Source organism: Adelges cooleyi, unplaced genomic scaffold (assembly GCF_023614345.1).
Source record: "Adelges cooleyi isolate 19-005CV unplaced genomic scaffold, UGA_ACOO_1.1 ACOO_flye_CR_arks_rails_tigmint_CR_PRNA_30, whole genome shotgun sequence".
NCBI lineage: Eukaryota > Metazoa > Arthropoda > Insecta > Hemiptera > Adelgidae > Adelges > Adelges cooleyi.
The window spans coordinates 17151811-17173409 of NW_026095971.1; the positions used below are offsets into that span (position 1 = coordinate 17151811).

General features: G+C 30.9%; 3 protein-coding genes across 4 annotated transcripts; 1 reads left to right on the top strand and 2 right to left on the bottom strand.

Moving 5' to 3' along the window:
• Positions 1-444: 444 nt before the first annotated feature.
• LOC126838722 (uncharacterized) lies at positions 445-8920 on the bottom strand. Its single transcript, XM_050573377.1, has 16 exons — positions 8621-8920; positions 6773-7695; positions 6610-6696; positions 6195-6490; positions 5782-6071; positions 5509-5576; positions 4977-5206; positions 4397-4560; positions 4115-4273; positions 3767-4042; positions 3546-3687; positions 3356-3467; positions 2468-2642; positions 2322-2400; positions 2083-2261; positions 445-2013 (listed from the first exon to the last, which is right to left on the bottom strand). Exons 2-16 carry the CDS (start codon positions 7674-7676, stop codon positions 960-962), a joined length of 4215 nt encoding a protein of 1404 aa, XP_050429334.1. The 5' UTR covers positions 7677-7695; positions 8621-8920; the 3' UTR covers positions 445-959.
• Positions 8921-12164: 3244 nt separating this feature from the next.
• LOC126838771 (ribosome biogenesis protein BRX1 homolog) lies at positions 12165-15828 on the top strand. The gene is made up of 7 exons (XM_050573461.1): positions 12165-12346; positions 12422-12535; positions 13710-13865; positions 13936-14056; positions 14122-14382; positions 15281-15375; positions 15541-15828. Exons 2-7 carry the CDS (start codon positions 12425-12427, stop codon positions 15727-15729), a joined length of 933 nt encoding a protein of 310 aa, XP_050429418.1. The 5' UTR covers positions 12165-12346; positions 12422-12424; the 3' UTR covers positions 15730-15828.
• Positions 15798-20663, bottom strand: LOC126838770 (protein lin-54 homolog). Of its 2 annotated transcripts, none has more exons than XM_050573459.1 (11): positions 20539-20663; positions 20135-20302; positions 18335-18801; positions 18053-18262; positions 17849-17995; positions 17579-17788; positions 17282-17515; positions 17089-17214; positions 16799-17019; positions 16312-16731; positions 15798-16203 (listed from the first exon to the last, which is right to left on the bottom strand). In XM_050573459.1, the coding sequence occupies exons 2-11, from the start codon at positions 20145-20147 to the stop codon at positions 16020-16022; spliced, it is 2232 nt and encodes a 743-aa protein (XP_050429416.1). In that variant the 5' UTR covers positions 20148-20302; positions 20539-20663; the 3' UTR covers positions 15798-16019. The 2 variants fall into 2 exon arrangements, with proteins under 2 accessions (XP_050429416.1, XP_050429417.1); XM_050573460.1 differs by having other exon boundaries at positions 16030-16241.
• Between the last annotated feature and the right edge of the window lie 936 nt (positions 20664-21599).

Consider the following 21599-nt stretch of genomic DNA (forward strand, 5'->3'; position numbering starts at 1 on the left):
ACATGCAGAAATTCATCAAATGCACATTATGTCTTTAAAACTTTTTAAATTCGTAGTTTTCTTATTCCGATTGATATCTATTTTTGGTCTAATTTTACACAATCTTTAACGACTTCTAAGATTTTCTCCATTTTTTGGAGGGGGAGAGGAAGTGTGGCAGTTATAAAAATCGGATTTCAGGTTAGATATCAGAATTGCTCTTAAAATTCGACTTCTGCTATTGTCCACAGACATTTTGGAAAAAAAGAAAAAATTTGACTTCATAAATAAAAGACTTTTGAAAGTAATTAATGTATATTAGACAAAATTCTTAACAAACAAATCAATGATAAAAAAAAACAACAATTTGAAAACGAATAGATTTACCTATAAGTTTTTCCTTAAAACGCACTAATTGATTAAAAAATAAATAATAATATACACTAATTTTACACTATAATATTTAAGGGCAAGTTATTATAAAACAGTTATTCTAAAGACATACAAATTAAAGTTAAATTATAACTTATTTGTATTTTTTTTTTTACAAATAATTTTTACTAGAAATAGGAAGACAAATGACTAGAGTTGCAGTTCTTCCATATTGCATAAATAAGCAACTTCATAAATTGTTTTTCAGTCATATAGAAATATTTGTACATTTTAATGCTACTTATTTATAGCCAAATATAGAATATAGAATATTGTAATTAACAAATTAATAACGTTTAATTATTTTTACATGCTGACTGAATCAGTACATTATTCTAAAAAAAAAAAAACATTTACGTACAGTCAGAAATTAATACACCCCTTTAATGATCAAAAATAAACATTATTAAACTGCCAGTAATAAGTAATAAATTTTGTGCAAAAGGTTTTGAACATTCAATGATCAGAGGACAATTACAAAATTAGTCCTACCCAAGAATAAATAAATAATAATAAGATAAATTAATTAGTGATATTGTTGCGAAGGACTATACAAGTTCGTCTGAAGAAGCCTCAGATGTTGTCCATTCGCCCTGTTCAATATGATCAAAATGTTCTGGATTGTAACCATCATCATAATCGAAAGCCATACCAGTGTTTACATCTGGATACTCGATTACAGCAGACATATTAGAATCATCTTCATCTTGTTTGATGGCAATCAATTCTGTTTCGGACTCCTGGCCAATACCATCATTGGATTTAATGTTTTCAACATATTTTTCGCAGAGTTTTGTTTCTTCTACAATTTTTCGGCTACTACTGTTACTGCTATTGCTGCTGTTATTACCCAACATGACGGATGATATTTTGAACACATTTTGATATCCAAAATCAATACTCTTCGAATTGAGCATTATTTGTTTTGGAACAATTTTAATACTACCAGGAGGGTCTTTTATTGAGGTGTGAGGCCTCACCACACATGTTGTCAAGACATTACTCGACATCTGAGACTCTGTATTATTATCCTTAATACGTGGGTCTCTTATGGCAGGTCTTAGCTTAGTGATTAATACTTTCTTACCTAAAGCTGTACTCGTTTTGCTGTTCAGTAACTTATTTTGATTGAATTGCGATTCGAGGAATTTGTTTTGCAGGCCATCGGTTACTTCCAAAAACCTATTTGATGTTGTTTTTAGAGCATCTTCTTCTTTTTTTACTATTTTAGCAAAACTCTGTTTAGTTAGCTGTATTAATCCATTTTTATGTGTTTCAGCAAGATCGTTGGGATCGTTAACACTGTTTTTGGTAATATTGGACCAATGCCCACTACTAGATGAACTTACAAACAAACCACTATGTTCTGATAATTGTCTGTCATTAAATTCTACTAAACCAGTCATATTTTGACTTAACGAGTCATCGCCAGACATTTCACTTAAATCATAATCATTGCTTTCGTCATATTCCATATCTTCGGTGTCTGAATCTATTTGTAAGTTTTTTATTGCCTCTTCCGAGAAACAACAGTTGGATTTGCCACACTTGCATGTAAAAAGTTTTGACTTGACTTTCCAAAACGCAGTTCCATAATCATAACTACAACAATATAAATAACATCAATATGTTTACAAAATTGTAATGATGGACAAAATTTAGAGAATTTACCTCAACGGTTCAGACTCTGGGATGTCTTGAACGGCAAAAAATGCTATCCTGGGAAATCGTTTATCGTGGTGGTTGATAAAAGATCGTACTGACATCAGATTGGGATCGCAAGAATGATTAATAAATCGAGCCACGTTGCTATAATTTAAGGCATCTATACAGTATAATTCAGTAGCGCCCTAGAACAAACAATAATGCATTATGTCATGACGTGATAGCTTAATGACTATTGTACTTACGGGATTTTCCAAGTTAAACAAATAAGAATCTTCTTTTAATCGGTTAGCTTTACGGTCCGTTATTATTTCCCCAACATACCTTGAAGTTAAAATAGAACAATTAGTACTTAACTACGTTCAAGGCTTAATGACTGTATGTTACTTACTCGCACACAAAAGTTCCTCGGGGTATTAGTTGTCGTGCTCTAACTCCCCATCCCATTCCTTTATGTCTGTACAACTCTAGTTTCACTTTGATCCCTTTTTGAATTACTCTGTTGCCACAACGTTGTTTATGGCATTTGCAACGTAAATTGCATTCGTACAAAATAACACTTGGATCTATTGAGTGAACATATCAATAGTATACAACCAACATAAATTATTTTTGTTTAATGATATTCATCTTGTATGCTATTAACCGTCAAAATTGTATCTATGCTAATTTTAAATTTCTTATTGTGATGTCTTTATTAAAATTGTGATTTTTAATTGTACACGCCAGTTGTGTGTAGACCTTCAATACAAAGGTATCTTACACGGTGCTGTTGTAATCGCACACTATCGGTCAACATTATTCAATTATTGAACTCGTTTATTAGTACTGCCGCGTCGTTAGAATAGTATGCTCAAAAATGTATGTATTAATACTCCTGTTGATTTAAATTAATTAAGATTTTTTTTTAATTGTTTAAATAAAAATGCCTTTAGACAATTAAAAAAAAAATTAAAGTCAAATAAAATTGTTAAACCAAAATATGGGTACAACTACGATAATCTTACTGCAATGGTTCCCATATAATATCTACAACCTCTAAAAGGAATTCATCTTTGTCAACATCAAAATCACCAATTCACAGAAAAAAGATTAAAAAAATTCAGTCCTCAAATCAGTTTTCATATTTAGTAGTATAAGCTAAGCCAACAATCACGAGTTACATACATTATCTGAATTTGGACACAATATATGATTTACATTGATGTTGTTTATCAATTTGTGGTAGATAACATACAATATAAGTACCTTGTTATTTATTTTTCAAAGGTGTACTTACTAAAATAATCAAATTCAGAATTTAGGCGTCCGTTTTCATCGTACAAACAATCGCCATTAGCCTGTACGCATTTACATGCGTTTGTATTACAAGCTCCCTCACAAATACAGCTCTATTAAAAATATATGTACAATTTATTACATATACTATTATGTTTAATTCATATTAATAAATAAATTCAGTGACTTACAGCTATATGAGACATAGCTGAATCGACATAATTCCCAACATCGTAACAATTTTCTTTAATATAAGTGAAATCAACTGGTACTTCGTCATCAATTTCATTTACACATTTAATTGGGATTTCCTCGCACCCATGCGTTATATCTCTAAAATGTGCAAAACAAATTTTCATTAGAAAACGTAACAATAGTCAATAGTATTTTAATAGAGAAACATTTAACTTACTCTGATACAATAACAGGAGTCTTTTTCACATACGCATTGGCGCTTTGAAGCAATGTCTCCATAGTTGAATCGGTTCGCTTAGAACTAGCAAGAGGTTTAACAGATATCGATTTACGCTGTTCTGGTGGAACGCTTTTTAATAAATTATAACATTTGGTATTTGGTAGGCAGTAATCTATAGGTCTTTTCTTGCTTTTATTTCTATGATAGGCCATGGCTCCTTGCTCCAAAAGAAACAAAACTATGTCTGTGGCGTTTTTTCGAGTCGCTATATGACTATAAAATAATAATGAATTAAATATAAACACGTTAGGCTAATATGCAAAAAGCGATTATTTTTACACATACAGTGCAGTATCACCAGCATCGTTGACCATGTTGACTTCAGAATCATATTCAACCAAGGCTTGCACTACACCCAAACATCCAGAAATAGCTGCCCAATGTAAAGCCACGTTGTTTTCATCATCAGCTATTCTCGTATTGGGATGATAACTTAAAAAGAATCTGTTGAAAAACATATACATATGTATTTATACTAAAACCTGATTGTAATTTTAATCCTTCTCAGTTTCGCATCGAAACTAAAACTTAAAGAGTAAGTATAATAAAAACATATGAAATTATTACTTGACAACATCAGTGTGGCTATTTTCACACGCCCACACGAGAGGAGTCCATCCACCATTGTCTATCCAATTTATCATGGATGAATGTTTCTCTACTATCAAACGGCAACATTCCAATCGACCGTGTTTAGCTGCTAAATGCAGGGATGTCATGCCTTGAAAATCCTTAAAAATGAAATGCATATTAAATAGATTAATAATGATGATAATAGTTTAAATATAAACTTTAAATCTAATTTACTGAACAACTACTTTCTTTTCTTCAAAATTTGTTCAAAACGATTATGCAACTAATATTTGACAATCGGGCATAAATTTTTACTGTAGCCTAAACCAAAAAATTTGAGTTTACTCACAAACTGCTTATACACTGGACAAAAGTCAAAAATAACAAATTTTTCTTTTAGTTATTTTTTTGTGTTGGGCCACAATGACTTTTTTATACACACTATATGGTTTACAGATCAGAAATCTAAGATTACAAAGTTGGAAAATACATGTATTTTAAAATAAAAAATATTGTTTTCTAAAAAAAAGGTTGTCCGGTAGACTAGTTTTGTTTCATACATTGTATACTATACTTTAATTTCAGGAGCACCCTTATGTTTCAGAAGTAATTGAAGAACATTTATGTGACCGAACTTAGCAGCTAGTCTTACGGGGGTCTTCATTTTATCATCAGTATGATTTGGATCATTGCCAGCTTGTAATAATATATATACAAGCATTGGATTACCGTACATGCTTGCAACATGTAATGCAGTTCGATTATTATGATCTTTAAACTGATAAGAAGAATTACCACCTGCGCCTAAAATGATGAAAAACAAATGTTTTTAGATTTCTAGTCATAAAATCGACGCCTCAAACGAAAAGTAGCAACGTTTGTGAGTTCTTACGAAGACTAGCACCATTCGTGCTATTGGTGCCATTGGTGCCAACAATGCTAGTTTTCGTAAGAAATTCGCGAGTGGTGCTACTTTTTGTAAAAAGCCTCGAATGGTGTTAGTTTTCGCTAGAACTTGAATGGTGCTACTTTTTGTACGACACGTCAAAATATGTTTTATACAAATTTTAACTAGTTTTTGAATAATTGTAAGAAATTATATTTACCCAATATTGATAATACTTTTTCTATATCATTAAATTCACATGCTTGATAAAGTCTTTGAATTGGATACCTAATCAAGAAGTACAATTGACAATATAAAAATCATGTTATATCTTTTTATAATATTATATTTATTTTGAGTAAAAGAAAAGACTTTAATAGTTGTATTCATTGTTAAATTTAACTAAATTTGTATTCATATAATATCTTATACGCCAACTTGTATTATCATTATAAGCTATTAAATAAAAATGTTGACTTAATATTATACTCACATGATTCGGCTAGAATCATACATTTCTTCCTGAAGTCCTTGTAAATATTTAGTTAATTCATAAGAGTTTATTTCCGGAGGACAATTTTCTGTAGTCAATTTTTGTCGCCCAACTTGAACAGATATACAGTTTGGTGTAGTGCGTCTGTGCTTGTTTTTCAATTTGTTAACAACAAACTTGCGTAGTTCTAATTCGTGTACTTCAGAGGATCCGCAATGGAGACATCCTTGGTCTTTAAGGTAACAACCGATATGAAAAAAGTGCCCATTGTTACACACCATAAATATACCCTGGATAAAATTGGAATGGGAAATAATGAGATTAGATTAGAATACTTTGTTATTGATGTATATAATTATTTCAAACGTTAATTTTTGGGATTTTAGCATTTTATAACTCTGCCTAAGACTTACCTCTGAACAAAACCTTCCACAACGTGGACAACTATGATGTAAAATAAATCGTTTCATGTGATGTATACATAAAGTTACAAAAGGCAATGCAACATGAGCTCTTAACATGGGCATGTGTCCTAATTCGTCGAGATGGCAAGCTAAACTTGTACAAGCTATTAGTCTACCATCAACGCAGTCTTCAGCTTCACATAACATTTTACCTTCATCAATCACTACAACTTGTACATGTTTATCACATAAACAAAACTTATTATGATCTCGTGCAATTTGATTAAAGACATTTGTTTTATTATCTGCAACATAATAAACAACTTTTTAAATAAAAATATACCCATATGCAGACATGTGTATGACTAAATCTGCTTAAAATGATATTACAATATATTCAAAAAATTTAAAATGTTAGTTTTACCTTCTATGTCAACATTTGAGAGTGTACTACTATCCACATCATCCTGATAAATTCTATCATTGGATACTGTACCGAAATCGCTACAAACTAAAAAAGACCATTAACTTGTTAAAAAATAATCATAAGAAGTATTTTAGTAATAGTGGAATGTTTATGTGTATACCTGATATAGAATGTCTATCAGAGTATGTTTCAGATGTATCAAAAGAAGCTGTATCAGAGTTCATGGTATTACCCAGAGCTTTTTTAATAGTCCTTTGACGATCTTTTTGAGATTTTTTTTTAAATATATTATACCTCCCTCCCCTAAACAACTTTTTCTTTCTTTTTCTTTGGTCTGGGAAATTTTCTTTGACTTTTGAATCTTCAATAGCTAAATTATCTTCGATTGGTTCTATTTTAATAGGAGTAGGATCTTCAACCACATCGGCTGGTTCTTTTTTAATTTTTGTAGGTAACTTTTTTTTGGAATTTGTATCAATATTAAATGTTTTTTCTTTTCGAGCAATAGCCGATTTTAAAACAGATTGACTGCTATCAGTAGACCTTCTTGAAGATCTTTTAAGTGGTACAACAGTTTCAACAGTAGCATTGTTTGATTTTGGTTTTTTCACAGAACTCTCCACGCTATAATCTGTAAGATTACTTGAGCTTACGTATGAATCCGGCTTATTTTCATTTGTTCTCAAAGTAAGAATTATTCTTGGTTTGAGTTCAGGTTGTTCTGGTTCTACTTTTATATCGGGTGTTGTTGATGATGTACTGTCTGCCTCAGGCTGAGTTTCGTACATTTTTTTCCGAGATCTTATACTAGCTACCAGTTCTTCATCTACCTGGCCATTTAGCTTGAGCATAAGTTCAGCAATTTCATCATCTGGACTTTTTTCAACTTCTATATCTTTAATGTCATTATTAACAACATTTGTCGTTCCAAATTCATCTTCGTCTCCGTATTCTTCATTATCAGAATCTGCTTCATTGATAAAACGAGTTTTCATTCTAGCCAAGATTTCTTGAATGTCAGGTCGACCGTTTTTTCCATCTTTTAACTGATTCATATCTAACATTTATCAGAGTAAATGTTCTCTGAAAATCAAGAAAATAATTAGTTAAATACTGGTACAAACCTATCATAATTAAAAGACTTGTTATTTAGGCGTATTTAATTGTTTGTTCATTGAAATTTTCCACAGAGTTGTACTGACATAAAATGGAGCAACTTAGATAACATAACAATTATACTAAATATTATCAGATATTAATTTAGTAGGCAGAGATTCAAAAGTATATTATTTGTGTGTATCCTAATAAAATATACTTTTTCAATAATTGCAAATTGCAATACAAGACTATTCTTAGGCCCCATTTCGTAAACGTTTTAATCAGTTCTGAATAATAATCAATCTTATATATACATAAAATTCAATTTTTCTTAAAACCGTCTATGTTTAAACTATGGGTGAGAAAAAACCGCAATAAAACAAAAATATGAACTAAATTTAAATTAACGATTTGGCACTCTTTTAAATGCATTACGCAGAGGATTTTAATTAGTTATTGAAATCTATATTTACAGATCCTACGGTATACTTATTCTAAAATACAAGTGTTGTAATTTCAAACAAATTGTATATTATCAACAGGATTACCCAAACGACAATCAACGGAGTCCGGAGACCTTAACAATCATTAGATTACGAAAAAGATGTTTTATGAGAAAAACCTATTGTGTAATTAGTAAGTTATAAAGTGTTATTTGAAATAAGACAAAAAAAAAATAAACCCACAAAATCAAGAAGAATACATTATCAAACTTCAGACATTCTGTGTGATAAGTGTTGAGTATCGGAGTGTGTGCCTACGGTAAAATAACTATTGGAGTGTTGTTTTAAAGCAACTGTTTGGTAAGCTGGTGAAGTAGGCAACTGAGGTACTCAAGTGCAGAAGTTAGGTACCTTAGATACCCCGATTAATGACAAGAAAAAATTACAATAATTTGAGGTATCTTTACCTGAAATTCAATAAGACATTCCAGTTGTGCAGCAAGATTTCCTATAACGGAAAACCCGTGCTAAGGCACACCACTACGAAACTGAATCGTAATATAAGTGACAAAAATCGTCACCGAGCGACAGCGATAACGGGGTACGCGAACGGGCGGCGGCACTGTCGCTGCTAAAGACCAATTCGACCAGCGACATTCGGCGGGCGATGCGGCTGGCGGCGGCGGGTGAAGACGAAGACGGTGATGTTCTTCAGTGAACGAAAATACGCATGATCGCCAATGGTATAATACTCGTACGGCCGTATTCTGTAATGCTATCGGCGCGGCCACTGCTGCCAACGTTGACGCCGTCAAGTCAGTAGTCATTACCACCAAACGGCCGCGGTCTGGACTTAAGCGCGAGCGCCCCCCGATGCCATTCTAATTTCCAACACCCGCGGACGACTGCCACCCATCTATGTGTTCTGATGCAAAGACTATCAGTTTCCGGCGTCTTCACCGACACGAAAAAGTGACCAAAGATTACTAACGTTTATACTGTAAGCCTACACCCAACATTCCATATGTCTTGCATGTATTAACATGTTAGTATTGTCTACCGACAAGACTTATTTGACATAATATCGTATTGTGTTTTGGAGCGTTTTTGTCGCAAGTCGGGTTTGTCGAGCGCGTCCTTCAGCCGTAGTTTTTGGGAACCACTTGCCGCAAAGGCACAGAACGTTTGCACATATTGACCAGCAGCAGCGGCACGGCGTGTACACGCACAAGCATAAACGCCGCGGGTTGGCAGATTGTTAACCTTTTTCCCCTCTCTAGCTTGCCACCCCCTCTATCTACATATTATATCGCTTCCTCCTCGGCCTCGACGACCGCCGTGGCAAACGCAAACGGCGAAACGCCACAAAAAACAATTTAACGACGTACACCATTTATAATTTATTATTATTGTCGTCTGTTTCATCCACGTCAATAACTGTACTGTCCCACATAGGCCTGTATTACATTAACGTCATATACGCATAGCGATCAGCTATGCGTATTTTAAAGCTGCAATTATAATATAAAATGGGACTCGCCGCTCGCGGTATTTTGTACAGCAGCTGATAGCGACTAGCGTGGTTCGTGGACTGTGGACATTTATGACTGATAAAGGATACGCGCGAGAATGGTAACCAATGGAATTACCAACCATCTTGTGATCAGTGGTCTGATGGTATTGTACAACATCATCGCAAATTCATCCGATACTGATGTAAAAAGTCGATACAACAACCACAAAAATTATTATTTATTATTCAGATTCACGCGTTCTAGCGATTCTCAGCCGATGGCGGAAGTTAACATCTAGAGAACTACCGCGTTTGATCAATCGTTGATATCGTATTCATTATTTAAATAACTGCATGTATACAAATCGTGCGGACTGCACGCCAAGTATTAATCTTGGATTTCCGGAGACTTCGCCTTTGACTTAGTTGTGTAATGTACAGATAATAAAATGTACTGCTGATGTATGACGTGTCCCGGATAAGTGATAAGGCTTTCAGTAGGTACGTCGTTTTGCATCGGACATAGTAGAAATAATTCCAAAATGCGTTACCAATTTGTTTGAACTTCGAACCCTGTGTAAAAACTTGTTAAGTCGGTAATAACTAATAACAGACAAGACCGCTTTTTCACTGGTTGTCCGCAGCCCACAATCCACTTAGGTAGCTGAATTTTCGAAACTCATAGTATTCATATTTTTACCTAAAGAATTAAAATACAAGTAGTTTTTTGAATCATCATAAATAATTTACCCAAAACTAAAAATTGTTATGCCATTAATTATTACAATATTTAATATTATGTGGATAATTTTCAATCCATGAGAGCTTAAAGCATTCATAATACTATTGATTAATATAAACTTAATAATATTACCTAATATTTAATATTCCTGGCAAGTGGCAGCTATAGTCTGTATACTGTTCAGAGTATCGTTACATTATTCATGGCAGCTGTTCCTTTTTAATTTTAATCCTTATTTTTTTTTTTTTTTTTATAGAAATCATGCTAAATTATTGGTCTGTGAACATTTTATTTCAAAATCAATTAGTATGTAAGATATATATATATATATATATATTGGACATCGTATAATTATATATTGGATTTATATTCAACAGATTTTGAAAGGATTATCAGCAGATAATTTGTTTTGTCTTATTAAGTTATTATGTAACTATATTAAAATTTTACTTGTCATCTAAAACATGATCCGCCCCTCTAAGTATCAAATTTATAGCTATTTACTATCAAAACAAAAAATATTTCAGTTACAACATTAAATTTCACGTCAAAACACCTTTACATCGTTTTAAAAAAATATTTAAAATATTGGTTTACCGGTTAGCAATATTATTATCCTAAGTTCAATTTACTAATTTTAAAGTAGTTAACTATTATAACCTGCCAGTATGGCTGTGCTGCATATCCTGTGGCTTCTAGAAAGAACTCATAAAGTCGTTTGAAAAGGGTCCAAATTATTTAATGAAGGGCCTATTATTATATTATGTAACTTACAAATGTTTTATCTATTTCAATTTGTTTTTTAGGTACAGGTTTTATGTTATTTGCCCATCTTAAACGTCTACTATAAAGGCTTAGTTATTGTTGTGGGGTCCATTTTAATTGGTTACACACCTACACTCTGAGGTATTTATTAGGTTGGTTCTTTTAATATTTTTTTGTAAAATTTTACGTTGGATACCTATATTAATCGGCTGTAAATAAAAAATTAACAGCAATAATGAATATTATTTGTTTATGGAATACAACTTAATAAATGTATGCCTAATGCATAAAGGACCAAATTAAAAAATATTTGTTGTTGATTCTGTCATGAAATAATCCACATTACGTACATTTTTTAAATATACAACTTGCCAAACAATGTCTAAGAATAATTATGTATCGACGTACTGGATTTGTCAGGAGCTAGAAGGAGAATATAGTATTAATATTAATAAGTAATCATCATCATTATATTATTATTAGTAGCGAATGCGAGACATTGGCTATTACTGTAGGTTACAAAGGCGTCTTGCAGCAATATAAATTATAATTACGACGATAGCATACTTCTTATCAGTTAAATGAAATAAGTTAAATTTGCATAAATATATATATATATTAGTTTGTAGCATGTGCTACATAATGTAAATCTGTAACCTGCAACCTAGAATATTTGTGTGATGAAGCCGAATAAAGTACGAGCAAGAGTTTATTAGTTACTACCCTACACCCTGACTATGGACTTCATAGTCAGGGTGTAATAATACAAATCGTATGGAGTATGGATGGACTATATGTCTATATTCCATAGGGCATAGAGCAAAACTATGGATTATGGCCGTACCGTATCAGAATTCAGAAACAATTTTCTTGCCGCTAGACGCCTGTGCTGTTTCCAGTACTCTTATTCATTTTCGTTATGTTGGCACCTGGTTATCATTTTTTACGTTGCCTTTATCAGTAAACACATTTTCCGCCGAACGCCTGTGTCGGGTGTCCATAATAATATTATATTCGATATCAAGCACGTGTTGACTATAAATATTAAATTGTAACTTGTTTGTTAGTGTTGACTGTCGAATATACCTACAAGAGGGTTGTAACTTATTGTTTACTATTAACAATTCAAACATAATATAATTGACATTTCTCTTTAATTTTTTGACTAACTATGTATGTTATAATTGTTATTACTTTTTAAATATTTTATTGTTACAATTATTTATTCTACCTATTATTATTATTTAGAAAATGGCAAAGAAAAGTTTAAAAAGGAAACAAAAAACTGAGGAGATTCAAGAAGAGGAGCCTAAAGTAGTCTTGCCTCTAGTTCGAAGATCAGACGAGCCAGTCATCAAAAAAGTAATTTATTTTTTAAAAATATTATTCAATTAAACATTTTTTTAAACTATAATTTTATTTTTTAAACTATACGTATATTCATAGAGTTAAGGTTTGTATATTTATTAAAATTTGCAGATACAACGTTAAAACTACGCCTTAAGATACATACAAAAAATAAATTATAATTTCCTAGTTTTTTTTCTGCATATTGGTTGGATTGTATAATTCTGTCGATAAAACCCTAACAAAAGTGCAACTATTTTGAGATGCGTAGGTTAGTGTATAAAAGCTATTCTTTGACCTACCTAATAAGATTAAAAGATTGTTTGAAAACATAAAATATCTATATTTAAATTGTATATATTAGTCAAAATATTACCTACAAGCAGAGCAGGGCATTTTTTCTTCTTCGAATAACGAATAATAACTTATTTTATTGGATAACCTCTTAATCGACCAAATCTAAGATGTTTTGTTTAAAAAAAAAAGATTCGACAGTCATTTGAATAAATTCTTTGAATAAAAATAGTAGTCAATGGGTATTTGAATAAAAAAATTATTTAAATAATTTTTCAGATAAAAAATTATCTAAATAATGTCCAACTCTGTCACAAAAACCATTTCTCCAACCTGCTAATAAAATATAATTAAAAAATCATGTTTACAGTGTGCAGCATAAATTATATTAAAATAAAATTGTGTTATTATTAAAATTTTTTAAAAAAATCAGTGCTTGGACGACGTTATTTTAGAGCAGTCATGCCTCAAAAATGTGTAATTAATCACATCCAGTTGCTTCATTCTGCTACATAGTAATATTTTATCAAATTTATTATAATGCATACTATTCTGCGTTCCAAAAGAGAACATACCTACTGGGCGGTGATTTGTTTACGTTTGGCGGCTTGCATTTCCCGCCAAGCACCTCCCACTATGACGTGCTTCGGTTAGATTTGTAGCTCGAACGGTGATTGTCAGTAGTGATGCGCAAAATCGGTATGTTCTCTGTTGGAACGAAGAATACTCCATATTTGGCACTATCATATGATCCACTATCTCTGAAAAAGTTTTTATTTCATTACAAAGTATCTTAGGGATTTAATAGATTTCTGTTTATAAACATAATAATACAAATTTTTTTAATAATAGTTATGTTTTATATTTTAATATTTATTTGATTTATTATTTTTAGACAAAATGGATCAATAGGGAACGAGTATTAGTATTTGCTACCCGTGGTATAAGTTTTCAACACCGTCATTTAATGAAAGATTTTATCAAAATGTTACCGCATTCAAAGTCTGCTTTTAAAATGGAGAAAAAAGAAAACTTATTTGTAGTCAATGAGGTAGGTTAATTATATGTTTTATATAAATTTAACCATTTTATATCCTTAAACTTGTTCAATACGCTTTTAGATGTGTAAAATGGCACATTGCAATAAATGCATTTTATTTGATGGAAGACTTCAGAGAGATTTGTATATGTGGTTTGCGAATATACCAGAAGGACCTAGTGCAAAGTTTCATGTAGAAAGTAGTAAGTTATTAAAAGTCTATATGCTCTATTTGACACATTATTTACAATTACTTTTTATTATTTAGTTTACACAAGTGCAGAGTTGAAATTGACTGGAAATTGTCTAAAAGGATCTCGACCAATTTTATCATTTGAAAAATCTTTTGACGAACACCCACAGTATTCATTATTAAGGGAATTATTTATCCAAATATTTGGGGTACCTAACCAACATCCTAAAAGTCAACCATTTGTCGATAATGTTCTGAACTTTTCGGTTTTGGATAACAGAATTTGGTTTAGGAATTATCAAATTTTAGATGATAATGGTGCTATAGCCGAAATTGGTAAGAATATTATTTTATCTAATTTATTTTCATTTGGTAAATATTATTAAACAATGGGTATTTAGAATTTATTGTCAGTAAATTTAAAAATAATTATTAAATTATATTTATTTCAACTTTTCAATGTTGAAACTGAAAACCTGTTGTTTTGGGATAACATTAAATTGGGATAAATTATTGATCAATGAGTATGTAACGATATCTAGTTTATTTTTGTTAGTTAGATTTTAGGCGTCAAAATATATGCAAGGTATTGAACAATATTTTTGTCAGAAAAAAATCTGACGTAATGAAAAAAAAAACAGAATCAAATAGTACTGAACATTTTTTTATTAGCTCATTTTTATTTAAAAAATTTCCAGAATTTAAACAGAAAAATAAATGTATACGTAAAGTATTACCTCCAGTTCCCCAACAAGTTGATATAGAAATCGGTTGTTGAATAATTATTTTTATTAAATATCGCTTGTTGTTTCCCTTTAATAATTTTCTGCACATATGACTAATAAGGATGAGGTAATTCTTTCTTTGTTAATTATTTCTTCAATAATAATGTATTTAGCCAATCTACATAGCTCATAGTTTCTATATTCACTACAAGACTGTACAAGAGTAACTGTAGGCTATCATTAAGTTACAAAATTTTTTTAAAAAAATGAATAACATAGGTACAGTATTAATTCATAAGAAATTCACAAAAATTGAATAGCTGATATGTTAAGTCTAGTAGTTAGCATTTCTTTTATTGTTTTGTAAAATATAACTATCTACTGATGCCCTTTTGATAAATAATGAATTTTAGTCTTTTATAATATAATAGTACTAGTTAGTCACTATCATAAATTTCACAGATAAAGTAAAATTTTTCAGTTAATATTATAATAATTTTTTCTTTCAGGACCACGCTTTGTACTACAACCAATCCGTATCTTCAAAGGCAGTTTCTGTGGTGAAACTCTTTGGGAAAATCCATTATATGTTACACCAGCCAAAGTATTGTTTTTGTTTAACACATTAACTGCTATGGGTAGTGCCGGCATCACCATGGCTTAAGATAAATAAATGAACTGGGATTGCCTGTACTACCCATGGCAGTTAATAAGTTAAAGCAATTATAATCATATGCTCTAACTAATTTGATTTTTTTTTCTCATGCAGACAAGGCAATTAGCAAGAGAAGGCAAAAAAGATAAATATGCCAACAATAAGATTCAACGTAAAGCTAAGAAGACTAAGGAATTCCTAGAATCATTCCGCGTTAAACCAGAAATTGAAATGTTCAGAGATGGGAATGTAAAAGACAAGGCTAGGAAATTATTAGCTAGAGACAAAAAACCCGTGAACTAGTCTTTAAATATTGTATATTTTTATATTACATTTCGTAATAAATTAAATCATGAAATATATATGTTTAAAATTAAATAAAACGCACACGAGTCAATAAAATTTGAAAATAAAAACATAATTAATCTTACACACACACACACACACAATAAAAATAATGTACACTCAAATTTACACAAAACAAAATATAGCATGATGAAAGATAAAGTGAACAAATTATATACAAACAAAAATAAAAATTATGTCAATTATATTTATACTTATAAAACTTCTAAAAATAATGATTTAAATTACTATAAAAAAGATTTCTCAGATGCAAGATCCATAATTTTAACAAGGCACTGTCCAAATTCTTCAATAATTATACGCTGACATTCTTCAGCTCCAGTGTTTAATTTTTTAGCTTCCATGCCTCTAGCTAAAAGGCAACGGCAAGTAGCTTGAACCACATCATTTGTAAAAAATTTGAATGGCTGACTGAAAATTTTAAATGATGTTGGTGTATTAAATCAAACCTATACAATTGTTTAATGAACGAACAGAAAATTTAACTAATTTTATGTATATTTAATATTAAAATTTTACCTTGGAATAGTATTGACAGCCTGCATACTTCCAAAGGATGTAACAAAATTGGCTGATTTTGTTCTAGTTTTTAAATGTTCCACACTTAATGATCCAGAATCTCCAAATGGCGGACTATTTGAATCGTCATCCATGTTACGACATCCAACGCATTTACAGTTTTGTGAGCAAGCTATACGCGCTTCAAAACATTCACAATAATTTTTTAGACATCCAGATCTCTTGCAGTTACATCCCTTAGTATGTTGCCTTTCAGCTTGACCTACAAAACTTTTGATTTTTGGTCGAAATGCATTTGGATTTCTATCCAATACTGCACGGATTGCTTGTTGTCGATCTTCTTCATGTTCCATATTATTAAAACATGAATTGCAGTTACACTGATAACAAAATTCACCATTCGCAAAACAATCACAATACCTAGAATATGAAGAATAATATTAAAAATGCAATACATATTATGTATAATTTAGTGTTTCTAATTTACAATTTAAGACACTGTGATCTGGTGCAATTACAAGGTTTTTTAGTTTTGTTTAAATCATTGGCAAATTTGGGCTTAGGATCTGATAAGTTGGATGGTGTAGAAGATGATGGTCTTCCAATCTTTGGTAATGATGGAGTTAAATTTAATTCTTTGTTTTCATCTTTTCTTGTGACAATTATTTCTTCAATATTTTCTTCTTTAATTACTAGTTTTGGCGAAGGCTGAAATATGTAAAAATAAAAAATTATAATAACTGTAAATAATAATATGTATGTATTATAATTCTATACCTGTTTTGTGTTCATTGAGCTCGTTGAAGAAAGAACCAAATTATTTGACTTTTTTGATTCTGATGGTAAACTACAATTTGGTTTATTTGCTGGCAATATAGGTCTTTGTTGAGTAGATGTAACAGTCTTAATTTAAAAAAATAAAGTTTTTCTTTAAAATGTTTACTTAAATAAAACCCAAACATCTACATACATGTGGTGAAGCAGAAAATACTTTTATGTGGTTGGCCACAGTCCCTTGATTGCTTGCTACAGTTGTTTTAGTTGTAATAGGTGTTGTTTTGATATTTGGTTTATGTGTTGATGAAGATACAGTAACAATCTGTGGTTGTTTAGGTGGTGCAGAGACAGTAGTAGTTGTCACTACCGATACAGTTGAAGAGGCCAAATTGCTGGCACTAGTTGGGACAAGCCTAATGTATTGCACCTACATATTTTTAAAATGTTATTCATGAGCGTTAATACATTTATTACCATATAAAGTAATTACTTGTTTATTTGGTAGCACTTGCTGTATTCCAGAGTTGCTAGGCACTCTGACATGTTGTATACCACCAACAGTAGTAGCATTAACTGTTGGTAATCGAATGTGTTGTATAGTTGATACAGGTGAAGATTGACCAACGACAGAGGGTAATCGAAAAACTTGATTACTACCATTACTCGTAGATACTATAGTTCCTTGTTTAAAAACAGCTCCCTTAAGATAATAAATACAATTTTTATTATTTCAACAAACTGATTTCTTTCTTTAACTCACTTGTCGTATAAATATCTTTTGCTGTTGCAGTACTGGACTTTTAGCAGTGATTAGAGTTGGAGCTGGTAATATTTTTGTAGGCCCAGAAGATTTCATGGTGGATGTTCCTTTCTTTAACGTACCCGAAATTTTATTTATGACCATGTTCTATAATTGGGAATCAAAATTATATTGAATAAGACTTTTTGTTGTTAACTAAATTACCTTATTTTGCAATGTGTTTGAATTAGAAGTAACTGGCTGTAAACGACATCCTGGTGTTAGTAAACCCATTTGACGAGCTTGGGTCAGTGTTATAGTTCTAGTTGTACCCAGTTGTGGACGTTGACCAATTGGAACATTCAATAAGATTTGTTGTGCTCCTTTTCCAGTACTCAAACTTGGTACTGTGTTAACCATAACCTTAGTAAGTAACTAAATAAAAAAAAACTATAATATTAGGTATTTAGGCATAGTTATAATTGGTTATATTTAAATTAATATTACTGGTTTTTTTGACTGCTGATCTGTGGGTAAGGTTGGCGCACTTCTTTTAGTAGCACTTTGAACAGTTACAACTTCAGGTTGCTTAAGTGTAACAATTATATTTTCCTGCAAGAGCTTAGAAGATTCTGACTTATGTTCATCAACAGTCTGACACTCAATGACCTGTGGCTGAGTTGACGTTATAATTTCTGATTCAGACTCTTTGGTTTTTGATGTAGATTCAGTGTCACTTACAGTATCGCCTGTATCGCTACAAACTTCTTCTTCTATTAAATCTAAATGATTTTCTACAGCCATTTGTTCAACTATTTCTTCAGGCCGATTAGGATCATCAAACAAATCTAATTCTGCTTGGAGTCGTTCAAGAGCTTCAAATTCTCCAGACATTAGCTTGTCTGATGAACTTAACATGGTCAAGTAGTCACTATCTAGCACACTTGAGCCACCCAAGTCTTGACTATCAAAATCTACAAGGAACAAAATATAAAATTAAATACATATTTTTAATCTTGATAAGTTTAATAAAAATTAAATTACACAGCTAATAGGTATGAAGTTTACTGTTAAGAAGATATATAAATAATATGATATTATACAAATTTATGAATGAAGAAAAACATAAGTTTAGTATTACTGGAGATGTTTTTATAATTAATTTTGTTTATTCTAAAAAGAAATGAAGATATTTGACGCGAGGATTATATTAAACTGAAGACATATTATTAAACATAGGGGAGTGAATCTAGTGGTGAAATGGCAATAGAGTGAGATTAGCTATATATTATTAGCTTCCTCCTATATCTCCTATGTATTCCAAAAAATATATAAATGCCCCCTCTGTTTTTATAGGTTGGATCCAGCCCGGATTAACCATGTATTATTAAAAAGTCCCTATTCTTTAAATAAAGCAAATGAAAATTCACACTTCTATTCAAGTCTCTGATAAAGTTATGATTAATCATTAAATTAATGTAGTTGTGTTAAGACTCATTTCTCATTTTTATGTCTTTTTCTACTATAAATTATTTAAACTTACATCATCAGTTTAAAATTTGTTACATTGAGATCAAAGCAATTCTTACAGTTGTCTCATATTATGAGAACAAATTATAAACAAGCTTCTAAACAACTGATACATTACACTCAATATTGTATACAAATAATATTTCAGTAAAGAACAATGTTTTAAGGACCATGAGATATAATATTTCTATACAAATATAAAGAAAAGAGATGTAACATAGTTAAAACAGAGCAAGATATTCTAGTACCAATTTAGCCTTTTCTTAATATTTTCATGTCATCCATTTTCTATAGCTTCTTTCCTCCGAATACCTTTGAAACTTGCAAAGATAAAATTATAAAAAAATGATGTAGGATTATGAAACTAACTAGAGACCAAAATGAATGCTTAATCGTCTATGTCACAAAGATTGAAAAAAATGTAAGTATCATTTTGTTTCTTAAGCGTTCTAACATGGGTAATGTTAGATAGGATATATATTAAGGTTTTAAAATAATAGTCCAAATCCCTTCAAAAATCTATATTAAATTATAAAATAGTATCTAAGTAATGTTCAATGCAATGATGTAGGATGCTTTCAAAACTCAATAATTTATTGTTAGTTTTATTTATTAGGCAATTAGCTGTTTGGGGTTGTTTTGGATAGTAATTTAAATTCTGAGGGTTAAAGCAATCTCCATTATCAATAATTGTAAGGACTCAATACTAGGAATACTGGGGTATCAATCTGAAAAATTCAAAAAATCTGAATACAATCAAAGTATTTAAGTTCACACCTGTGTTCGACATCCTATCGTCGGATTAGCTTAAGTGGGAATCCTTCTCTGGCGACTAGATGATGACGGTGGAAATTTGTTGACTGTCTTTACCGAAGTTGGGCACGCCCCGAGCGGGAGCAGTTTAGTTTGTAGGTGACGTTTGTGCACATCCAGCTCGGCGACACCCTAAAACCATTTTCAAGCATAAAGACCATATTTGACGGGATAGCTTCAAAGAAAATTGCGCGTTTTTGAAGCGTTGTAACACCATATTTGATTTTTAAAACATTTTTACTACCGACCAATCGTGTTCGCCCGATACGTATGCACTCGATAACAAAAACAAAATAAGAAATGAGCGCCCTAAACGTACGGCACCACTATAGGCAAACCAGTCCACAATGTTAAATATAAATACTCACGTATTGCTTCTGTTAATAATTTGTAAAAACGGAGTCGCAATTCAACTTTGACGGTAAATAATTTTCAAGAGCGCGAAAAAATTGAAGAATATGATTGTCAATAATTCGAAGATCATTTTTTTCAAAATTCAAAAGTGAACTAGGCTTGCGGTTACTGGTTACTTGATTACGATCCGACAGATAACTGCGGTGTCTTCGTGTCCAAAGAGTATAAAAACTATCAAAGAACTGTTCCCTATTATCAATAATGATACCATAGTTATATATTGCAACTAGATAGCCGACTTTCTATAACGACAGCATCGAACATGGATGTCGGGAAAATGGCCGACTTTTCTTATCAAAGAGCCCCTTGTTTACATATTTCTAGTTGATAAAATTGAAAATTGGAATTTGTTATTTGGATATCGGTAGGCAAAAATGGTACACAGATGTTTTGTTGGGAACTGCCCTAATAAAAAAATCATAATTAGAAAAAGAGGAATAAACCAATATATTTTTTTTATTTTACAAAAAAACTACTATCCAACTAATTTAGGCCTTAGAATGTAAAATTTGTGACATCATTGATATATATATATATATATATATATATACCCTTAATAGTACCCTAAAATATTATTTTTAGGGGTATAAAATATTTTTAACTTATTCCTCTTTTATTTGCAAAGAATTCCGATGTGTAAGTTCAAAAAAAAAGTTTTTTTTAAATAATTTTTTTTTTGATCTATTGTTAGAATAATGTGTTATGTAAATTGTAAGTTCTTGGACACTAAATGAGAAAAAAGTTAAAAATATATTATTCCCCTAAAAATAACATTTTAGGGTACGATTAAGGGTATATATATATCAATGTTTTCGCAAATTTTACATTCTAAGGCCTAAATTAGTTGGATAGTAGTTTTTTTTGTAAAAAAAAAATATTGGTTTATTCCCCTTTTTCTAATGATGATTTAGTACACAAGCAACATTTGTTTAAAATTGATATTTATATTTAAAAAAAAAAATTTTTTATTGGAAAACTGATGCTTGCAAACTCTAAAAATAATTTTAAAAATCTG